This window comes from Oncorhynchus masou, unplaced genomic scaffold, assembly GCF_036934945.1.
Source record: "Oncorhynchus masou masou isolate Uvic2021 unplaced genomic scaffold, UVic_Omas_1.1 unplaced_scaffold_469, whole genome shotgun sequence".
Classification (NCBI taxonomy): Eukaryota; Metazoa; Chordata; class Actinopteri; order Salmoniformes; family Salmonidae; genus Oncorhynchus; species Oncorhynchus masou.
The window spans coordinates 180,001-202,947 of record NW_027011085.1 but is presented as its reverse complement, the minus strand read 5'-3'; the positions used below and the strand labels follow the sequence as shown (position 1 = coordinate 202,947).

The window sequence follows — 22,947 nt, the reverse complement described above, 5'->3', positions numbered from 1 at the left end:
GTCGTCATATATAGTGGGTCGTCAGGGTTACTGAAGTCTGTAGAGAACCACAGAGCAGCAGGAGAATATAGTGGGTCGTCAGGGTTACTGAAGTCTGTAGAGAACCACAGAGCAGCAGGAGAATATAGTGGGTCGTCAGGGTTACTGAAGTCTGTGAGAACCACAGAGCAGCAGGAGAATATAGTGGGTCGTCGGGGTTACTGAAGTCTGTAGAGAACCACAGAGCAGCAGGAGGATATAGTGGGCCGTCGGGGGTTACTGAAGTCTGTAGAGAACCACAGAGCAGCAGGAGAATATAGTGGGTCGTCAGGGTTACACTGGAAACCAGAGAGCAGCAGGAGAATATAGTGGGTCGTCAGAACAAACCTCAGACAGGGATGGAAATAGAATCCATCCTTTCTTTCTTCTCTCCTCTCTTCTCTCTCTCCTCCTCTCTTCTCTCTCTCTCTCCTCCTCTCCTCTCTTCTCTCTCTCCTCCTCTCTTCTCTTCTCTCTCTCCTCCTCTCCTCTCTTCTCTCTCTCCTCCTCTTCTCTCTTCTCTCTCTCCTCCTCTCCTCTCTTCTCTCTCTCCTCCTCTCCTCTCTTTTCTCTCTTCTCTCTCTCTCCTCCTCTCCTCTCTTTTCTCTCTCCTCCTCTCCTCTCTTCTATCTCTCCTCCTCTCTCCCTCTCTTCTCTCTCTCCTCCTCTCCTCCTCCTCTTCTCTCTCTCCTCCTCTCCTCTCTTCTCTCTCTCCTCCTCTCCTCTCTTCTCTCTCTCCCTCCTCTCCTCTCTTCTCTCTCTCCTCCTCTCCTCTCTTCTCTCTCTCCTCCTCTCCTCTCTTCTCTCTCTCCTCCTCTCCTCTCTACTCTCTCTCCTCCTCTCCTCTCTTCTCTCTCTCCTCCTCTCCTCTCTTCTCTCTCCTCCTCTCCTCTCTTCTCTCTCTCCTCCTCTCTCCTCTCTTCTCTCTCTCCTCCTCTCCTCTCTTCTCTCTCTCCTCCTCTCTCCTCTCTGTCCTCCTCTCCTCTCTCCCTCCTCCTCTCTTCTCTTCTTGTCTGGCTGTGTATCTAACTCATTTCCTGAACTTGACAAATGTGGGAGAGACTGTTATTCTAGCTCTGATGCCCTCAGAACCTTGATGAGCTCGTATGTGTGTGTGTGTGTGTGTGTGTGTGTGTGTGTGTGTGTCTACGATATACCTCTCTCTATTTCCCTTCTGTTGGTTTGCTCCATGCAGCAGTTCGTTGTTCAGTGGTTAGCTGTGAGGCCCATGTAGACTAACTTAGTCTGGGCTGCGTCACACAAACACACTTCCCCAGTAAGATGGGATTCTGTGGTGAAACATGCAGCCTGGCGGCTTTTCTTAAAGCAGCCTAATGTCCCTCTTTCTCTCTACACACACACACACACACACACACACACACACACACACACACACACACACACACACACACACACACACACACACACACACACACACACACACACACACACACACACACACACACACACACACACACACACACACACACACCGACACACACACACCGACACACGCACACACACACACACCGACACACACACACACACACACACTGGCTGCATCGGCTACTATTTATATATTATCCCCTTTAAACAACACAGGAAGTTGACTGGATTAGGTTTCCCTGCTTGCTGTAAACCCTGTCAACTCTGTGTGTGTGTGTGTGTGTGTGTGTGTGTGTGTGTGTGTGTGTGTGTGTGTGTGTGTGTGTGTGTGTGTGTGTGTGTGTGTGTGTGTGTGTGTGTGTGTGTGTGTGTGTGTGTGTTTACGTATTACTGTGTGTGTGTGTGTGTGTGTGTGTGTGTGTGTTTACGTATTACTGTGTGTGTGTGTGCTCTGTGGTCAGTCAGAGTTTATGTACCTGACCATTAACCAGTGTTCAGACCAGGTGGACAGTATGTACCTGACCATTAACCAGTGTTCAGACCAGGTGGACAGTATATTGAAACGATGTACCTGACCATTAACCAGTGTTCAGACCAGGTGGACAGTATATTGAAACGATGTACCTGACCATTAACCAGTGTTCAGACCAGGTGGACAGTATATTGAAACGATGTACCTGACCATTAACCAGTGTTCAGACCAGGTGGACAGTATATTGAAACGATGTACCTGACCATTAACCAGTGTTCAGACCAGGTGGACAGTATATTGAAGCGATGTACCTGACCATTAACCAGTGTTCAGACCAGGTGGACAGTATATTGAAGCGATGTACCTGACCATTAACCAGTGTTCAGACCAGGTGGACAGTATATTGAAACGATGTACCTGACCATTAACCAGTGTTCAGACCAGGTGGACAGTATATTGAAACGATGTTCAGACTTCAAGCCCCAGTGTTCAGGTGGACAGTATATGGTCATTTGTCAGACCAGCTGGTTAGAAGTTCAGACTTCAAGCGTTGGTCCAGACCCCTGGTCATTTGTCGGTTGAAGCCAGCAGCTGTGTGTGTGTGACCATGCACACAGGAGATTCATGTCTTGGGAACCGGGTGTTGGTCACTGAATGTATTTATCTATTTACCTATGTTCTGGTGTGTTGTGGTATGTACTGGTGTGTTCTGGTATGTTCTGGTGTGTTCCAGTATGTTCTGGTAGGTACTGGTGTGTTCTGGGATGTACTGGTGTGTTCTGGTATGTTCTGGTGTGTTCTGAAGTGTTCTGGTATGTTCTGGTGTGTTCTAAAGTGTTCTGGTGTGTTCTAAAGTGTTCTGGTGTGTTCTGGTGTGTTCTGAAGTGTTCTGGTATGTTCTGGTGTGTTCTGAAGTGTTCTGGTGTGTTCTGGTGTGTTCTGGTGTGTTCTGGTGTGTTCTGGTGCGTTCTGGTGTGTTCTGGTACGTTCTGAAGTGTTATGGTGTGTTCTGGTGTGTTCTGAAGTGTTCTGGTGTGTTCTGGTGTGTTCTGGTGTGTTCCGGTGTGTTCTGGTATGTTCTGGTGTGTTCTGAAGTGTTCTGGTGTGTTCTAAGGTGTTCTGGTGTGTTCTGAAGTGTTATGGTGTGTTCTGTTGTGTTCTGGTATGTTATGGTGTGTTATGGTGTGTTCTGGTGTGTTCTGGTATGTTCTGGTGTGTTCTGAAGTGTTATGGTGTGTTCTGAAGTGTTCTGGTGTGTTCTGGTGTGTTCTGGTATGTTCTGGTACAGTATGTGTGTGTTTAAGTGTATTTTTGACTGTATCTTAATGGGTGTGTGAGTGAGTATACATATGATGTTTGATCTGATGGTCAAAAGGACTCCAACAGGTTAGTGATGAATCCTGCCCAGTGTAATGGTACTAGGAGGCTGGGGGAACCAGGTGGAGGAGTAGAATGGTTGCTCTGTACAGCCCTCTATGTCAGTGTTTATACAGCATTAAAAAACATACAGAATAACCTTGGCTGTGTTTCTCCACGTACAACAGCCTGTGTGTGTGTGTGTGTGTGTGTTTGTGTGTGTGTGTGTGTGTGTGTGTGTGTGTGTGTGTGTGTGTGTGTGTGTGTGTGTGTGTGTGTGTGTGTGTGTGTGTGTGTGTGTGTGTGTGTGTGTGTGTGCAGATGGCTTCCCAAGTGATCTGATGTCACTATTTTCTGGACAGATTTGGGTCAGATGATTCTTCAGTGTCCTGGATGTGAGTGAGAGAAAGGGTGGTAGAGAGTTAGATAGATAGAGAGAGGGAGATCCACAACGAATTAAATAACAAACCCAATTTAGTTAAACTCCCATATCTACTGGGTGAAATACCACAAACACCATTGTAAACCCATATTTATGTTTATTTATTTTCCCTTGTGTATTTTAACCATTTGTACATTGTTACAACACTGTATATATATAATATGACATTTGTAATGTCTTTATTATTTTGGAACTTCTGTGAGTGTAATGTTTACTGTTCATTTTTATTGTTTATTTCACTTTTGAATATTATCTACTTTACTTGCTTTGGCAATGTTAACACATGTTTCCCCTGCCAATAAAACCCTTAAATTGAATCGATATGAATTGAGAGAGAGAGAGACGGAGAGAGAGAGACAGAGAGAGAGACTGAGAGAGAGAGAGACGGAGAGAGAGACAGAGAGAGAGAGAGAGACGGAGAGAGAGAGAGACGGAGAGAGAGACAGAGAGAGAGAGAGAGAGAGAGACGGAGAGAGAGAGAGACGGAGAGAGAGACAGAGAGAGAGAGAGAGAGAGAAGGGACATAGGGAAGGGTGAAGTTGGCACCAGGCCTGGTAAAGTAGGACCTCTACCCTTCCCCTGGCACGGGGGACGGAAACACAAAGCTGTGCTGTCCTGATTAACACAGAGGTCTGACTGGTGGGGTTAACACTGATGACTTCCATAGAATTGTGATAGAGAGAGAAAGAGAGGGAAGGGGAGAGAGAGAGACAGAGAAGGAGGTGGAGAGAAAAAGAGAGGGAGGGGGAGAGATCGGGAGAGGGGGAGAGAGAAAGAGAGGGAGGGGAGAGAGGGGGGGTAGAGGGAGAGATCACTAGCTCATTCCCTCCCCCTCCACCCTAACCCTATAGCTCATTCCCTCTACCTCCACCCTATAACCCTATATCTCATTCCCTCTACCCTAACCCTATAGCTCATTCCCTCTACCCCCTACCCTAACCCTATATAACATTCCCTCTACCTACCCCTACCCTAACCCTATAGCTCATTCCCTCTACCTCTACCCTAATCCTATAGCTCATTCCCCCTACCATAACCCTATAGCTCATTCCCTCTACCCCTACTCCCTACCCTATATCTCATTCCCTCTACCTCTACCCTAATCCTATAGCTCATTCCCCCTACCATAACTCTATAGCTCATTCCCTCTACCCCTACTCCCTACCCTATATCTCATTCCCTCTACCCCTACTCCCTACCCTATATCTCATTCCCTCTACCCTATACCCTATAGCTCATTCCCTCTACCCCCTACCCTAACCCTATATAACATTCCCTCTACCTCTACTCCCTACCCTATATCTCATTCCCCCTACCCCTACCCTAACCCTATATCTCATTCCCTCTACCACTACCCTAACCCTATATCTCATTCCCTCTACCCCTACCCTAACCCTATATCTCATTCCCTCTACCTCTACTCCCTACCCTATATCTCATTCCCTCTACCCCTACCCTATATCTCATTCCCTCTACCTCTACCCTAATCCTATAGCTCATTCCCCCTACCATAACTCTATAGCTCATTCCCTCTACCCCTACTCCCTAACCCTATATCTCATTCCCTCTACCTCTACTCCCTACCCTATATCTCATTCCCCCTACCCTAACCCTATATCTCATTCCCTCTACCTCTACCCTAACCCTATATCTCATTCCCTCTACCTCTACCCTAACCCTATATCTCATTCCCTCTACCTCTACCCCCTACCCTATATCTCATTCCCTCTACCCTATAGCTCATTCCCTCTACCCCTACTCCCTACCCTATATCTCATTCCCTCCCCCCCACCCTAACACTATATCTCATTCCCTCTACCTCTACCCTAACCCTATATCTCATTCCTTCTACCTCTACTCCCTACCCTATAGCTCATTCCCCCTACCCTAACCCTATATCTCATTCCCTCTACCCCTACTCCCTACCCTATATCTCATTCCCTCTACCTCTACCCTAATCCTATATCTCATTCCCTCTACCCCTACTCCCTACCCTATATCTCATTCCCTCTACCTCTACCCCCTACCCTATATCTCATTCCCTCTACCTCTACCCCTACCCTATATCTCATTCCCTCTACCTCTACTCCCTACCCTATATCTCATTCCCCCTACCCTAACCCTATATCTCATTCCCTCTACCTCTACTCCCTACCCTATATCTCATTCCCTCTACCCCTTACCCTAACCATATATATCATTCCCTCTACCCCTACCCTAACCCTATAGCTCATTCCTTCTACCTCTACCCTAACCCTATATCTCATTCCTTCTACCCCCTACCCTAGCCCCCTACCCCTTTCCCACTTCTCCCTTGCCCTTTCCTCCTTTCCTACCCCCTAACACCTATTCCCTACCCCCTAGCTAGCCTTTGGCCCCTAGCCCTGTGAAGTCCCCTCCCCCCTCCCTTCCTCGGTCCTTGGCAAAACACACACTCAGGCCCTGAGGGTGGCAGGGAATGGGCACCACATCACACACACACACACACTAACTATCACACACACACACACACACACACACACAGGGCATCAATAGCACCTTTTACCTGCTACACTAACTGAAACACGGCCACTGAGGTTTATAAGGTTTGATCACGGACGGAGGTTTCCAGAACCGGCCCAATAGGGAATACAGTGTTTAAACGTCTTTGATTAGAATACATTTCCTGTAGCATGTGGCTGATTGTAGACATTGGCTGAGGGACGTCACAGAGCCGTGGAACCACCTTTATCTCTGTAGGGAACCAGTGTTGATATTAGCTTGGCAGGACTCACTGAAGTCTCAATAAAGTCAATGAAGATATTTATGTCACCTCTCACTTGACTCTTAGCCTGGTCCCAGATCTATTTGTGTTGTCTTGTTTACTCCTATGGTCATTGTCATGCCAAATTGCACCAGGCTAACTTCAATCTATTTCTCCTTTTAAGAAAATCAGTATATTCCAATCAATTAATTCCATACATCCCGCTTTGTATATCCTGGCTTTAAAACTCCACCTTGTATTTCCTGACTGAATACATCCTAAATGAGTTGTCTAATAACTCTCTGAATCCTAACAGTGTGTTGTAATCTGTGTCCTTGACAGACAGGAGGCGCTGTTAGCAGCCATCAGTGAGAAGGATGCCAACATCGCCCTGCTGGAGCTGTCCTCGTCCAAGAAGAAGAAGACGCAGGACGAGGTGGCCATGCTGAAGAGAGAGAAGGACAGCCTGGTACAACAGCTCAAACAACAGGTACGAACCATTCAACACTCCCTCGTCACATGACCTGGGTGGCCTCTGTCACATGACTGGGGTCTAGACACTCATCGTGGCTTCGAAGGCTTAAGGATAGCTGCCATTGCAGTCTCCTTTCTATGGAATCTATATGCTGGGTGACAGAACAGGAAGTGACAGTAATATGGGGACTGGGAGGATTGTAAACCTGATTTCATCATCTGTGATTTGTTTGTAGGCGTAACTTAAAGAGGTTACATATGGAGGGGGATAGAGGTGGGAGAAGACTAGAGGAAAGGCAGAAAGAACAGAGGGAGATAGAGATAGGAGGGGAACTGTAGCAGGGATAAGGAGAAGACAGGGGGAAATAGTAGAGATGTGAATGGAGAGGACAGGAAAGGAGAGGAGAGATGGATAGAGGAGAGGAGAGAGGGATAGAGGAGAGGGATAGAGGAGAGGAGGGAGGGGTAGAGGAGAGGAGAGAGGGATAGAGGAGAGGAGAGAGGAGTAGAGGAGAGGGGAGAGGGATAGAGGAGAGGAGAGATAGAGGAGAGGGATAGAGGAGAGGAGGGAGGGGTAGAGGAGAGGAGAGAGGGATAGAGGAGAGGAGAGAGGAGTAGAGGAGAGGGGAGGAGAGATAGAGGAGAGGAGAGAGGGATAGAGGAGAGGAGAGAGGGATAGAGGAGAGGAGAGGAGAGATAGAGGAGAGAAGAGAGGGATAGAGGAGAGGAGAGAGGGATAGAGGAGAGGAGAGAGGGATAGAGGAGAGGAGAGAGTGGTAGAGGGGAGGAGAGAGGGATAGAGGAGAAGAGAGAGGGATAGAGGAGAAGAGAGAGGGATAGAGGAGATGAGAGAGGGATAGAGGAGAAGAGAGGGATAGGGAAGAGGAGAGGAGAGAGGGATAGAGGAGATGAGAGAGGGATAGAGGAGAAGAGAGGGATAGAGGAGAGGAGAGAGGAGTAGAGGAGAGGAGAGAGGAGTAGAGGAGAGGAGAGAGGGATAGAGGAGAGGAGAGAGGGATAGAGGAGAGGAGAGAGGGATAGAGGAGAGGAGAGAGGGATAGAGGAGAGGAGAGAGTGGTAGAGGGGAGGAGAGAGGGATAGAGGAGAAGAGAGAGGGATAGAGGAGATGAGAGAGGGATAGAGGAGAAGAGAGGGATAGGGAAGAGGAGAGGAGAGAGGGATAGAGGAGATGAGAGAGGGATAGAGGAGAAGAGAGGGATAGGGAAGAGGAGAGGAGAGAGGGATAGAGGAGAAGAGAGGGATAGGGAAGAGGAGAGGAGAGAGGGATAGAGGAGAGGGGGAACCGAGGAGAGGGGGAACCGAGGAGAGGAGAGAGGGATAGGGGAGAGGAGAGGAGAGAGGGATAGAGAAGAGGAGAGGACAGGGGAACTGAGGAGAGGGGGAACCGAGGAGAGGAGAGAGGGATAGGGGAGAGGAGAGAGGGATAGAGGAGAGGGGGAACCGAGGAGAGGAGAGAGGGATAGGGGAGAGGAGAGAGGGATAGAGGAGAGGGGGAACCGAGGAGAGGAGAGAGGGATAGAGGAGAGGAGAGGAGAGAGGGATAGAGGAGAGGAGAGGGGAACTGAGGAGAGGGGGATAGGGAAGAGGAGAGGAGAGAGGGATAGAGGAGAGGAGAGGAGAGAGAGATAGAGGAGAGGAGAGGAGAGGAGAGAGGGATAGAGGAGAGGAGAGGGGAACTGAGGAGAGGGGGATAGGGAAGAGGAGAGGAGAGAGGGATAGAGGAGAGGAGAGAGGGATAGAGGAGAGGGGGAACCGAGGAGAGGAGAGAGGGATAGAGGAGAGGAGAGGAGAGAGGGATAGAGGAGAGGAGAGGGGAACTGAGGAGAGGGGGATAGGGAAGAGGAGAGGAGAGAGGGATAGAGGAGAGGAGAGGAGAGAGGGAAGAGGAGAGGACAGGGGAACTGAGGAGAGGGGGAACCGAGGAGAGGAGAGAGGGATAGAGGAGAGGAGAGGAGAGAGGGATAGAGGAGAGGACAGGGGAACTGAGGAGAGGGGGAGAGAGGGATAGAGGAGAGGACAGGGGAACTGAGGAGAGGGGGAACCGAGGAGAGGAGAGAGGGATAGAGGAGAGGAGGAGGAGAGAGGGATAGAGAAGAGGAGAGGGGAAAGGGAAGAGGAGAGGAGAGAGGGATAGGGGAGAGGAGAGAGGGATAGAGGAGAGGGGGAACCGAGGAGAGGAGAGAGGGATAGGGGAGAGGAGAGAGGGATAGAGGAGAGGACAGGGGAACTGAGGAGAGGGGGAGAGGGGGAGCGGAGGAGAGGACAGAGTCTAACAGGGTACAGATGTGAGACCACAAGCCCTGCCAGTGAGGGTAATTTTAGGATTATTCAGCTCCTCCCCCAGGTGCCCACAAACCCATCTCTAAACACACACACACACACACACACACACACACACACACACACACACACACACACACACACACATCTCCCTATTCCAACTACAAACTCAACACACACACATATGTACACAATTCACGCCCCCACCAAAACAAACAGTCTAAACAGCACAGACCTCCCTGCTTACCCTCCCTCCCTCCTCATTCTCCCTCCATCCCTCTCTTCTCCCTCCCCCTCTTTCTCCCCTCCCTCCCTCTCTTTCTTCCCTCCCTCTCTTCTCTCTCCCTCCCTGCCCCCTTCCCTCCCTCTCATTCTCCCCACCCTCTCTCTCTTCTCTCTCCCTCCCTGCCCCCTCCCTTATTCTGTTTCTCCCCTCCCTCTCTCTCTCTCTCTCCCTCCCTGTACCCATCCTCTCTCTCTCTCCTCCCTCTCTTCTTCTCTCTCCCTCCCTGTACCCTCCCTCTCTCTCTTCTCTCTCCCTCCCTGTACACTTCCACTCTCTATCTCCCCTCTCTTCTCTCTCCCTCCCTGCCCCTCCCTCCCTCTCTTTCTCCCCCTCTCTCTCTTCTCTCTCCCTCCCCTGTACACTTCCTCTTTCACTCCCCTACCTCTCTCTCTGAACTCTCCCTCCCTGCCCCCTTCCTTCCTTCCTCCCTCCCTCTCTCCTCTGAGTGGCAGGTTATATCAGCTGACAACATTCCACAGGAAATGATTGTCAGAGTAGGAGATTGGAGCTTAGAGCCCCATCCTAGGCCCTGTGTGTGTGTGTGTGTGTGTGTGTGTGTGTGTGTGTGTGTGTGTGTGTGTGTGTGTGTGTGTGTGTGTGTGTGTGTGTGTGTGTGTGTGTGTGCGCATCTGTGTGACAACTTGCTCTAACCTGACTGACTGAAGGTTGGCGGTGGGGGTGCCCCTAAAGGTCAGAGGTCATTCATAAGTGTGGCCTTGGAGGCCTTTTAACCAGCAAACACCTGACATGTCTCCCCCTCCTACCCCCCTTCCTCCCCCTGGCGGCTCCATGTCTCCCCCTCCTACCCTCCCTTCCTCCATGTCTCCCCCTCCTACCCCCTTCCTCCCCCTGACTGCTCCATGTATCCCCCCCTCCTACCCTACTGCTCTATGTCCCCCCTCCTACCCCCCTTCCTCCCCCTGACTGCTCCATGTCTCCCCTCCTACCCCCTTCCTCCCCCTGACTCCTCCATGTCTGTCTCCTACCCTCCCTTCCTCCATGTCTCCCCCCTCCTACCCCCCTTCCTCCCCCTGACTGCTCCATGTCCCCCCTCCTACCCTCCCTTCCTCCATGTCTCCCCTCCTACCCCCCTTCCTCCCCTGACTGCTCCATGTCTCCCCCTCCTACCCTCCCTTCCTCCATGTCTCCCCCTCCTACCCCCCTTCCTCCCCTGACTGCTCCATGTCTCCCCCTCCTACCCTCCCTTCCTCCATGTCTCCCCCTCCTACCCCCCTTCCTCCCCCTGACTGCTCCATGTCTCCCCCTCCTACCCTCCTTCCTCCATGTCTCCCCCTCCTGTCCTTCCTCCCCCTGACTGCTCCATGTCTCCTTCCTGTTAGAGGTTGTGTTGTTAGAGGTTGTCCATGTTGTTAGAGGTTGTGTTGTTAGAGGTTGTGTTGTTAGAGGTTGTGTTGTTAGAAGTTGTGTTGTTAGAGGTTGTGTTGTTAGAGGTTGTGTTGTTAGAGGTTGTGTTTTTAGAGGTTGTGTTGTTACAGGTTGTGTTTTTAGAGGTTGTGTTGTTAGAGGTTGTGTTGTTAGAGGTTGTGTTGTTAGAGGTTGTGTTGTTAGAGGGTGTGTTGTTAGAGGTTGTGTTGTTAGAGGTTGTGTTGTTAGAGGTTGTGTTGTTAGAGGTTGTGTTGTTAGAGGTTGTGTTGTCAGAGGTTGTGTTGTTAGAGATTGTGTTGTTAGAGGTTGTGTTGTTAGAGGTTGTGTTGTTAGAGGTTGTGTTGTTAGAGGTTGTGTTGTTAGAGGTTGTGTTGTTAGAGGTTGTGTTGTTAGAGGTTGTGTTGTTAGAGGTTGTGTTGTTAGAGGTTGTGTTGTTAGAGGTTGTGTTGTTAGAGGTTAGGTTTTTAGAGATTGTGTTACAGGTTGTGTTGTTAGAGGTTGTGTTGTTAGAGGTTGTGTTGTTAGAGGTTGTGTTGTTAGTTGTGTTGTTAGAGGTTGTGTTGTTAGAGGCTGTGTTGTTAGAGGGTTGTGTTGTTAGAGGTTGTGTTGTTAGAGGTTGTGTTGTTAGAGGTTGTGTTGTTAGAGGTTGTGTTGTTAGAGGTTGTGTTGTTCACAGGTTGTGTTGTTAGAGATTGTGTTGTTAGTTGTGTTGTTAGAGGTTGTGTTAGAGGTTCTTGTTGTTACAGGTTGTGTTGTTAGAGGTTGTGTTTTTAGAGATTAGAGAGGTTGTTGTTAGAGGTTGTGTTGTTAGAGGTTGTGTTGTTAGAGGTTGTGTTGTTAGAGATTGTGTTGTTACAGGTTGTGTTGTTAGAGGTTGTGTTGTTAGAGGTTCTGTTGTTAGAGGTTGTGTTTTTAGAGATTGTGTTACAGGTTGTGTTGTTAGAGGTTGTGTTGTTAGAGGTTGTGTTGTTAGAGGTTGTGTTGTTAGAGGTTGTGTTGTTAGAGGTTGTGTTGTTAGAGGTTGTGTTAGAGGTTGAGTTGTGAATGAACTGCCTGCTGATTAAATGGAGAAGAGGTATGCAGGCAGGAGATCACATGACTCACAGCACAATTAACCCAGGAATGCTGTTCCTCCCCTTTACCACACACACATACATAAACACACACAAACACACACCCAGTCTCACACACACACACACACACACACGCACACACAAACACCCACAAACACACACAAACACACACACACACACAAACACGCACGCACGCACGCACACACACACACACACACACACACACACACACACACACACACACACACACACACACACACACACACACACACACACACACACACACAGACAGGAGAAGATACATGTTTCTCAGTGTAAAGTATGTTCTCAGATGGCTGGATGATTCCCTGCTGGTGACACTGTTACTGTCTCCACCACGTAGTAACACTGTTACTGTCTCCACTATGGATGTGTAGTAACACTGTTACTGTCTCCACTATGGATGTGTAGTAACACTGTTACTGTCTCCACTATGGATGTGTAGTAACACTGTTACTGTCTCCACTATGTAGTAACACTGTTACTGTCTCCACTAGGTGTAGTAACACTGTTACTGTCTCCACTATGTAGTAACACTGTTACTGTCTCCACTATGTAGTAACACTGTTACTGTCTCCACTATGTAGTAACACTGTTACTGTCTCCACTACGTAGTAACACTGTTACTGTCTCCACTATGTAGTAACACTGTTACTGTCTCCACTATGGATGTGTAGTTACACTGTTACTGTCTCCACTATGGATGTGTAGTTACACTGTTACTGTTACAAAAACTGTACCCCGTATACTACACACTACTGATATACTGCAAACTGTACCCAGTTATACTACACTACTGATATACTGCAAACTGTACCCAGTTATACTTCAAACTATACTGATATACTACAAACTGTACCCAGTTATACTTCAAACTATACTGATATACTACAAACTGTACCCAGTTATACTTCAAACTATACTGATATACTACAAACTGTACCCAGTTATACTACACACTGTACTGGTATACAGTCTCTATACGAAGAGCAGCTGTGTGTATGTGTGACCACTGTGTTTAAACTTCCTTCCTCAAGACTGTAAAACTGAAGTAAAGCTCAGGCAGACTAATGTTTTGATCCATAGTAAGGGGTCTTGTGTTTTGGTTATGATTGAGTTTTTACCTGAGGCATTACTTGACTATCACTGACTAGTTTGGTTGTGGTATTACTACGGTAACAGAGGTTGAGGACTGAGACTGCTTTGGCAACTCTATGGCATTATCCCATCTACTGCACTCACCGTACCTCACCGTATCATACTATACCACTGACCCCAACCTCGAGAGATATACAGTACCTATGAACTAATCTATACCTCACCTTACCTGTAGAGATATACAGTACCTATGAACTAATCTATACCTCACCTTACCTGTAGAGATATACAGTACCTATGAACTAATCTATACCTCACCTCACCTGTAGAGATATACAATACCTATGAACTAATCTATACCTCACCTTACCTGTAGAGATATACAATACCTATGAACTAATCTATACCTTACCTTACCTGTAGAGATATACAGTACCTATGAACTAATCTATACCTCACCTTACCTGTAGAGATATACAATACCTATGAACTAATCTATACCTCACCTTACCTGTAGAGATATACAATACCTATGAACTAATCTATACCTCACCTTACCTGTAGAGATATACAATACCTATGAACTAATCTATACCTCACCTTACCTGTAGAGATATACAGTACCTATGAACTAATCTATACCTCACCTTACCTGTAGAGATATACAGTACCTATGAACTAATCTATACCTCACCTTACCTGTAGAGATATACAATACATGAACTACCTCACCTTAACTGTAGAGATATACAATACTATACTAATCTATACCTCACCTTACCTGTAGAGATATACAGTACCTATGAACTAATCTATACCTCACCCTTACCTGTAGAGATATACAATACCTATGAACTAATCTATACCTCACCTTACCTGTAGAGATATACAATACCTATGAACTAATCTATACCTCACCTTACCTGTAGAGATATACAGTACCTATGAACTAATCTATACCTCACCCTTACCTGTAGAGGTATACATTAGTAATCTATACCTGTAGATATATACAGTAGTAATCTATACCTGTAGAGATATACAGTACCTATGAACTAATCTATACCTCACCCTTACCTGTAGAGGTATACATTAGTAATCTATACCTGTAGATATATACATTAGTAATCTATACCTGTAGAGATATACAGTAGTAATATATACCTGTAGAGATATACAGTACCTATGAACTAATATATACCTCACCTTATCTTACTATACCACTGACCCCAACCTCGAGAGATATACAATACCTATGAACTAATCTATACCTCACCTTACCTGTAGAGATATACAGTACCTATGAACTAATCTATACCTTACCTTACCTGTAGAGATATACAATACCTATGAACTAATCTATACCTCACCTTACCTGTAGAGATATACAGTACCTATGAACTAATCTATACCTCACCCTTACCTGTAGAGATATACAGTACCTATGAACTAATCTATACCTCACCCTTACCTGTAGAGGTATACATTAGTAATCTATACCTGTAGATATATACAGTAGTAATCTATACCTGTAGAGATATACAGTACCTATGAACTAATATATACCTCACCTTATCTTACTATACCACTGACCCCAACCTGTAGAGATATACAGTACCTATGAACTAATCTATACCTCACCTTACCTGTAGAGATATACAGTACCTATGAACTAATCTATACCTCACCCTTACCTGTAGAGATATACAGTACCTATGAACTAATCTATACCTCACCTTATCTTACTATACCACTGACCCCAACCTCGAGAGATATACAGTACCTATGAACTAATCTATACCTCACCTCACCTGTAGAGATATACAGTACCTATGAACTAATCTATACCTCACCTCACCTGTAGAGATATACAGTAGTAATATATACCTGTAGAGATATACAGTACCTATGAACTAATATATACCTCACCTTATCTTACTATACCACTGACCCCAACCTCGAGAGATATACAATACCTATGAACTAATCTATACCTCACCCTTACCTGTAGAGATATACAGTACCTATGAACTAATCTATACCTCACCTTACCTTACCTGTAGAGATATACAGTAGTAATATATACCTGTAGAGATATACAGTAGTAATCTATACCTGTAGAGATATACAGTAGTAATCTATACCTGTAGAGATATACAGTAGTAATATATACCTGTAGAGATATACAGTAGTAATCTATACTAGTGATCTAGTTATTAGAACCAGAGTAGTACTGCTTGATTCTAGTGTTGTTACTGTGGTAACAGAGAGTGATGTAGGAGTGAGACTTCTCTACACCTTTTGGCAACTCTACCTGACTGCTACAAATCAAACAGTAAATAGACCCACCGTCTCAGCTGTGGTTTATCGTTTGTTTAAAAATGGTCTTTCAACAAATCAGCATCCAGGAACAGACCCACCCGTTGTATAACACAACGTACAGTACATAACTCCACCTAACCTACCCAGACCCCAACACACACACACACACACACACACACACACACACACACACACACACACACACACACACACACACAGTAACCCTAAACACACACCCACACACACACACACACACACACACACACACACACACACACACACACACACACACACACACACACACACACACACACACACACACACACACACACACACACACACACACTCACAGTAACCCTAAACACACACACACACACACACACACACACACACAGTAACCCTAAACACACACACACACCTAACCTAACCTAACCTTGACTCAACCTTACATAGACTCAACTCTGTGGAATGGTGACCTGTTGGCTCCCAGCTCAGCCAGATACTCCCCACTGAAAACACTGTCCAAAAAACACATGATGTACTGTCTGATATATATCATGTCTGGACCTGTTGAGACAGGAGGGGAGATGGAAAGAAAGAGAGAGAAAGAAAGAGAGAGAGAGGGGGAGAGGGAGGGGGAGATGGAGAGAGAGAGGGAGGGGGAGAGGGAGATGGAGATGGAGAGAGAGAGAGGGAGAGGGAGATGGAGGGGGAGATGGAGAGAGAGAGAGGGAGAGGGAGAGGGAGATGGAGAGAGAGAGAGGGAGAGGGAGATGGAGGGGGAGATGGAGAGAGAGAGAGAGGGAGAGGGAGATGGAGAGGGAGAGGGAGATGGAGAGAGAGAGAGGGAGAGGGAGATGGAGGGGGAGATGGAGAGAGAGGGAGAGGGAGAGGGAGATGGAGAGAGAGGGAGAGGGAGAGGGAGAGGGAGAGGGAGAGGGAGATGGAGAGGGTAGCAGTATTAAGCCAGTCCATTATATTAATGTATGATACAGTCCATTAATCATATCTCAACACTATCCCTCCTCCTCCTTCCACATATTTGAAATATTTATGACACCTCAGTACCAAAGGAGTGTTTCTGACAACACAGAGGCTTTTCTGTCTACTCCCAGTGTGTGTGTGTGTGTGTGTGTGTGTGTGTGTGTGTGTGTGTGTGTGTGTGTGTGTGTGTGTGTGTGTGTGTGCGTGTGTGTGTCTAGGTGTGGGATGGTTTGTGTGGTTTTACCCCACTTCTTCTCCTACCTCACTCCCTCTCTCCTTTCCTCCCTCCCCCTCCTTCCCTCCCCCCTCTCTCCTTTCCTCCTCCTCTCTCTCCTTTCCTCCCTCCCTCTCTCCTTTCCTCCCCCCCTCTCTCCTTTCCCCCTCCCTCTCTCCTTTCCTCCCCCCTCTCCTTTCCTCCCTCCCTCTCTCCTTTCCTCCCTCCCCTCTCCTGTCCTCCCCCCCTCTCTCCTTTCCTCCCTCCCTCTCTCCTTTCCTCCCTCCCTCTCTCCTTTCCTCCTAATCAAAGCGTCATAATGTTCTGTCTTCCTCTGATGGATCACAGTAGAGATTTCCTGCCTTTTCCCATGTTAACATCAGGGTGTGTGTTAACTGTAGATCAGGGTGTGTGTGGTGTGTGTTAACTGTAGATCAGGGTGTGTGTTAACTGTAGATCAGGGTGTGTGTTAACTGTAGATCAGGGTGTGTGTTAACTGTAGATCAGGGTGTGTGTTAACTGTAGATCAGGGTGTGTGTGTTAACTGTAGATCAGGGTGTGTGTGATCAGGGTAACTGTAGATCAGGGTGTGTGTTAACTCTAGATCAGGGTGTGTGTGTTAACTGTAGATCAGGGTGTGTGTTAACTCTAGATCAGGGTGTGTGTGTTAACTGTAGATCAGGGTGTGTGTTAACTGTAGATCAGGGTGTGTGTGTTAACTGTAGATCAGGGTGTGTGTGTTAACTGTAGATCAGGGTGTGTGTTAACTGTAGATCAGGGTGTGTGTTAACTGTAGATCAGGGTGTGTGTGTTAACTGTAGATCAGGGTGTGTGTTAACTCTAGATCAGGGTGTGTGTGTTAACTGTAGATCAGGGTGTGTGTTAACTGTAGATCAGGGTGTGTGTGTTAACTGTAGATCAGGGTGTGTGTGTTAACTGTAGATCAGGGTGTGTGTGTTAACTGTAGATCAGGGTGTGTGTTAACTGTAGATCAGGGTGTGTGTTAACTGTAGATCAGGTGTGTGTGTTAACTGTAGATCAGGGTGTGTGTGTTAACTGTAGATCAGGTGTGTGTTAACTCTAGATCAGGGTGTGTGTGTTAACTGTAGATCAGGGTGTGTGTTAACTGTAGATCAGGGTGTGTGTTAAATGTAGATCACGGTGTGTGTGTTAACTGTAGATCAGGGTGTGTGTTAACTGTAGATCAGGGTGTGTGTGTTAACTGTAGATCAGGGTGTGTGTTAACTGTAGATCAGGGTGTGTGTTAACTGTAGATCAGGGTGTGTGTGTTAACTGTAGATCAGGGTGTGTGTGTTAACTGTAGATCAGGGTGTGTGTTAACTGTAGATCAGGGTGTGTGTTAACTCTAGATCAGGGTGTGTGTTAACTGTAGATCAGGGTGTGTGTTAACTGTAGATCAGGGTGTGTGTTAAATGTAGATCAGGGTGTGTGTGTTAACTGTAGATCAGGGTGTGTGTGTTAACTGTAGATCAGGTGTGTGTGTTAACTGTAGATCAGGTGTGTGTTAACTGTAGATCAGGGTGTGTGTGTTAACTGTAGATCAGGTGTGTGTGTTAACTCTAGATCAGGGTGTGTGTTAACTGTAGATCAGGGTGTGTGTTAACTGTAGATCAGGGTGTGTGTTAAATGTAGATCAGGGTGTGTGTGTTAACTGTAGATCAGGGTGTGTGTGTTAACTGTAGATCAGGGTGTGTGTTAACTGTAGATCAGGGTGTGTGTGTTAACTGTAGATCAGGGTGTGTGTGTTAACTGTAGATCAGGGTGTGTGTGTTAACTGTACAGCAGGGTGTGTGTGTTAACTGTAGATCAGGGTGTGTGTATCAGTGTCAGCGCGGTGTGTGTTTCATTCTGTGTGATATCAAGGTATTTGACTGTATTGTATTAAGTAGGATTTTCCTTCAGTCTGCCTTAAGCACTGTGTCTTGTAGCATTTCAGTGTGTGCTTGCATGCTTTGTCGTGTGTGTGTGTGTGTGTGTGTGTGTGTGTGTGTGTGTCAGTTTGACGGCCACACACACAAACTCCTTGCCTGGCCGTCGGAGGTGTGTGTAAATGAGAATGTGTCAGTGGGTAATGGGCTGTGGCTGGAGTGACGTGATGGTGATGGTTGACTTGAAGAGGGGGCTGAGGAGAGCAGAGCGGCCAGGCAGAGAGCTCCTTCCTGGGCCAGACGTTGATCAAGTGACGGGGTATTTTTAGGTTCTCCTCTGGGGCTCCATCCACCCATGTCAGACAGAGAGAGAGAGAGAGATAGAGAGAGTGGGAGAGAGAGAATGGGAGAGAGAGAGTGATAGATAGAGAGAGATAGAGAGAATGGGAGAGAGAGAGATAGTGAGAGAGATAGAGCGATAGAGAGAATGGGAGAGAGAGAGAGAGAGAGTGATAGATAGAGAGAGATAGAGAGAATGGGAGAGAGAGAGATAGTGAGAGAGAGAGAATGGGAGAGAGAGAGAGAGAGAGAGAGAGAATGATAGATAGAGAGAGAATGATAGATAGAGAGAGTGGGAGAGATAGAGAGATAGAGAGAATGGGAGAGAGAGAGAGTGATAGATAGAGAGAGATAGAGAGAGAGAGAGAGATAGATAGAGAGAGTGGGAGAGAGAGTGAGAGAGAGAGAGAGAAAGAGAGAGGGAGAGACAGAGACAGAGAGAGACAGAGAGAGATAGAGAGAATGGGAGAGAGAGAGAGAGGGAGAGGGAGAGAGAGTGGGAGAAAGAGAGAGAGAGAATGAGAGAGAGGGAGAGGGAGAGAGAGTGGGAGAAAGAGAGAGAGAGAGAAGAAAATGTGAGGAAATAAATCTTGACGCTCCTACTGTCTGCCACGGTCCGAAGAGGTCTGCCTGGTGTCCCACAGCCAACCCTGTTCTCTAACTGACGTCTGACTCAGTCTGTTGGTCTCCAGTATGTAATGTCCCATCATACACACACAGCATCTCATCCCATACAGCAGGCCAATGACCCTGCAACGGCCACATCCCTCCATACCGCCCTGTTCGCTAGTCTAGTCTGTTGGGACAAATTCAAAACAGAGTCTGGCTGCGCTGTGCTAGCTGTGGTAACCTCAGACTGGGTAGCAGGGTGGGGTCCCACCAGGGAGGAGCTGTGGTAACCCCACACTGGGTAGCAGGGTGGGGTCCCACCAGGGAGGAGCTGTGGTAACCTCAGACTGGGTAGCAGGGTGGGTCCCACCAGGGAGGAGCTGTGGTAACCTCAGACTGGGTAGCAGGGTGGGTCCCACCAGGGAGGAGCTGTGGTAACCTCAGACTGGGTAGCAGGGTGGGGTCCCACCAGGGAGGAGCTGTGGTAACCCCACACTGGGTAGCAGGGTGGGGTCCCACCAGGGAGGAGCTGTGGTAACCTCAGACTGGGTAGCAGGGTGGGGTCCCACCAGGGAGGAGCTGTGGTAACCCCACACTGGGTAGCAGGGTGGGGTCCCACCAGGGAGGAGCTGTGGTAACCTCAGACTGGGTAGCAGGGTGGGTTCCCACCAGGGAGGAGCTGTGGTAACCTCAGACTGGGTAGCAGGGTGGGGTCCCACCAGGGAGGGGCTGTGGTAACCTCAGACTGGGTAGCAGGGTGGGGTCCCACCAGGGAGGGGCTGTGGTAACCTCAGACTGGGTAGCAGGGTGGGTCCCACCAGGGAGGAGCTGTGGTAACCTCAGACTGGGTAGCAGGGTGGGGTCCCACCAGGGAGGAGCTGTGGTAACCTCAGACTGGGTAGCAGGGTGGGTTCCCACCAGGGAGGAGCTGTGGTAACCTCAGACTGGGTAGCAGGGTGGGGTCCCACCAGGGAGGAGCTGTGGTAACCTCAGACTGGGTAGCAGGGTGGGGTCCCACCAGGGAGGAGCTGTGGTAACCTCAGACTGGGTAGCAGGGTGGGGTCCCACCAGGGAGGAGCTGTGGTAACCTCAGACTGGGTAGCAGGGTGGGTCCCAGGGAGGAGCTGGGTGGGGACTGGGTAGCAGGGTGGGGTCCCACCAGGGAGGAGCTGTGGTAACCTCAGACTGGGTAGCAGGGTGGGGTCCCACCAGGGAGGAGCTGTGGTAACCTCAGACTGGGTAGCAGGGTGGGGTCCCACCAGGGAGGAGCTGTGGTAACCTCAGACTGGGTAGCAGGGTGGGGTCCCACCAGGGAGGAGCTGTGGTAACCTCAGACTGGGTAGCAGGGTGGGGTCCCACCAGGGAGGAGCTGTGGTAACCTCAGACTGGGTAGCAGGGTGGGGTCCCACCAGGGAGGAGCTGTGGTAACCTCAGACTGGTTAGCAGGGTGGGGTCCCACCAGGGAGGAGCTGTGGTAACCTCAGACTGGGTAGCAGGGTGGGGTCCCACCAGGGAGGAGCTGTGGTAACCTCAGACTGGGTAGCAGGGTGGGGTCCCACCAGGGAGGAGCTGTGGTAACCCCACACTGGGTAGCAGGGTGGGTCCCACCAGGGAGGAGCTGTGGTAACCTCAGACTGGGTAGCAGGGTGGGGTCCCACCAGGGAGGGGCTGTGGTAACCTCAGACTGGGTAGCAGGGTGGGGTCCCACCAGGGAGGAGCTGTGGTAACCTCAGACTGGGTAGCAGGGTGGGGTCCCACCAGGGAGGTGCTGTGGTAACCCCACACTGGGTAGCAGGGTGGGGTCCCACCAGGGAGGAGCTGTGGTAACCTCAGACTGGGTAGCAGGGTGGGGTCCCACCAGGGAGGAGCTGTGGTATCCTCAGACTGGGTAGCAGGGTGGGTCCCACCAGGGAGGAGCTGTGGTAACCTCAGACTGGGTAGCAGGGTGGGTCCCACCAGGGAGGAGCTGTGGTAACCTCAGACTGGGTAGCAGGGTGGGTCCCACCAGGGAGGAGCTGTGGTAACCTCAGACTGGGTAGCAGTCTCCATTGTTTCCTCCTCCCAGAGCGCTAAGAACCTTGGCGTGATCCTGGACAACACCCTGTCGTTCTCAACTAACATCAAGGCGGTGGCCCGTTCCTGTAGGTTCATGCTCTACAACATCCGCAGAGTACGACCCTGCCTCACACAGGAAGCGGCGCAGGTCCTAATCCAGGCACTTGTCATCTCCCGTCTGGATTACTGCAACTCGCTGTTGGCTGGGCTCCCTGCCTGTGCCATCAAACCCCTACAACTCATCCAGAACGCCGCAGCCCGTCTGGTGTTCAACCTTCCCAAGTTCTCTCACGTCACCCCGCTCCTCCGCTCTCTCCACTGGCTTCCAGTTGAAGCTCGCATCCGCTACAAGACCATGGTGCTTGCCTACGGAGCTGTGAGGGGAACGGCACCGCAGTACCTCCAGGCTCTGATCAGGCCCTACACCCAAACAAGGGCACTGCGTTCATCCACCTCTGGCCTGCTCGCCTCCCTACCACTGAGGAAGTACAGTTCCCGCTCAGCCCAGTCAAAACTGTTCGCTGCTCTGGCCCCCAATGGTGGAACAAACTCCTCACGACGCCAGGACAGCGGAGTCAATCACCACCTTCCGGAGACACCTGAAACCCCACCTCTTCAAGGAATACCTAGGATAGGATAAGTAATCCTTCTCACCCCCCCTTAAATGATTTAGATGCACTATTGTAAAGTGGCTGTTCCACTGGATGTCAGAAGGTGAATTCACCAATTTGTAAGTCGCTCTGGATAAGAGCGTCTGCTAAATGACTTAAATGTAATGTAAATGTAGCAGGGTGGGGTCCCACCAGGGAGGAGCTGTGGTAACCTCAGACTGGGTAGCAGGGTGGGGTCCCACCAGGGAGGAGCTGTGGTAACCTCAGACTGGGTAGCAGGGTGGGGTCCCACCAGGGAGGAGCTGTGGTAACCTCAGACTGGGTAGCAGGGTGGGTCCCACCAGGGAGGAGCTGTGGTAACCTCAGACTGGGTAGCAGGGTGGGTCCCACCAGGGAGGAGCTGTGGTAACCTCAGACTGGGTAGCAGGGTGGGGTCCCACCAGGGAGGAGCTGTGGTAACCTCAGACTGGGTAGCAGGGTGGGTCCCACCAGGGAGGAGCTGTGGTAACCTCAGACTGGGTAGCAGGGTGGGTCCCACCAGGGAGGAGCTGTGGTAACCTCAGACTGGGTAGCAGGGTGGGGTCCCACCAGGGAGGAGCTGTGGTAACCTCAGACTGGGTAGCAGGGTGGGGTCCCACCAGGGAGGAGCTGTGGTAACCTCAGACTGGGTAGCAGGGTGGGGTCCCACCAGGGAGGAGCTGTGGTAACCTCAGACTGGGTAGCAGGGTGGGGTCCCACCAGGGAGGAGCTGTGGTAACCTCAGACTGGGTAGCAGGGTGGGTCCCACCAGGGAGGAGCTGTGGTAACCTCAGACTGGGTAGCAGGGTGGGTCCCACCAGGGAGGAGCTGT

At 49.2% G+C, this 22,947-nt stretch overlaps 1 protein-coding gene across 1 annotated transcript in view; it reads left to right on the top strand.

Annotated features, from left to right (window-relative positions):
* The first annotated feature begins 2,287 nt into the window (after window positions 1–2,287).
* Window positions 2,288–22,947, top strand: part of LOC135535269 (ELKS/Rab6-interacting/CAST family member 1-like) — a 172,957-nt gene continuing 152,297 nt past the window's right edge. The window contains exons 1-2 of the mRNA XM_064961942.1: window positions 2,288–2,376; window positions 6,760–6,907. Coding sequence (XP_064818014.1) covers window positions 2,288–2,376; window positions 6,760–6,907 — 237 coding nt within the window. The remainder of the gene's footprint in view (window positions 2,377–6,759; window positions 6,908–22,947) is intronic.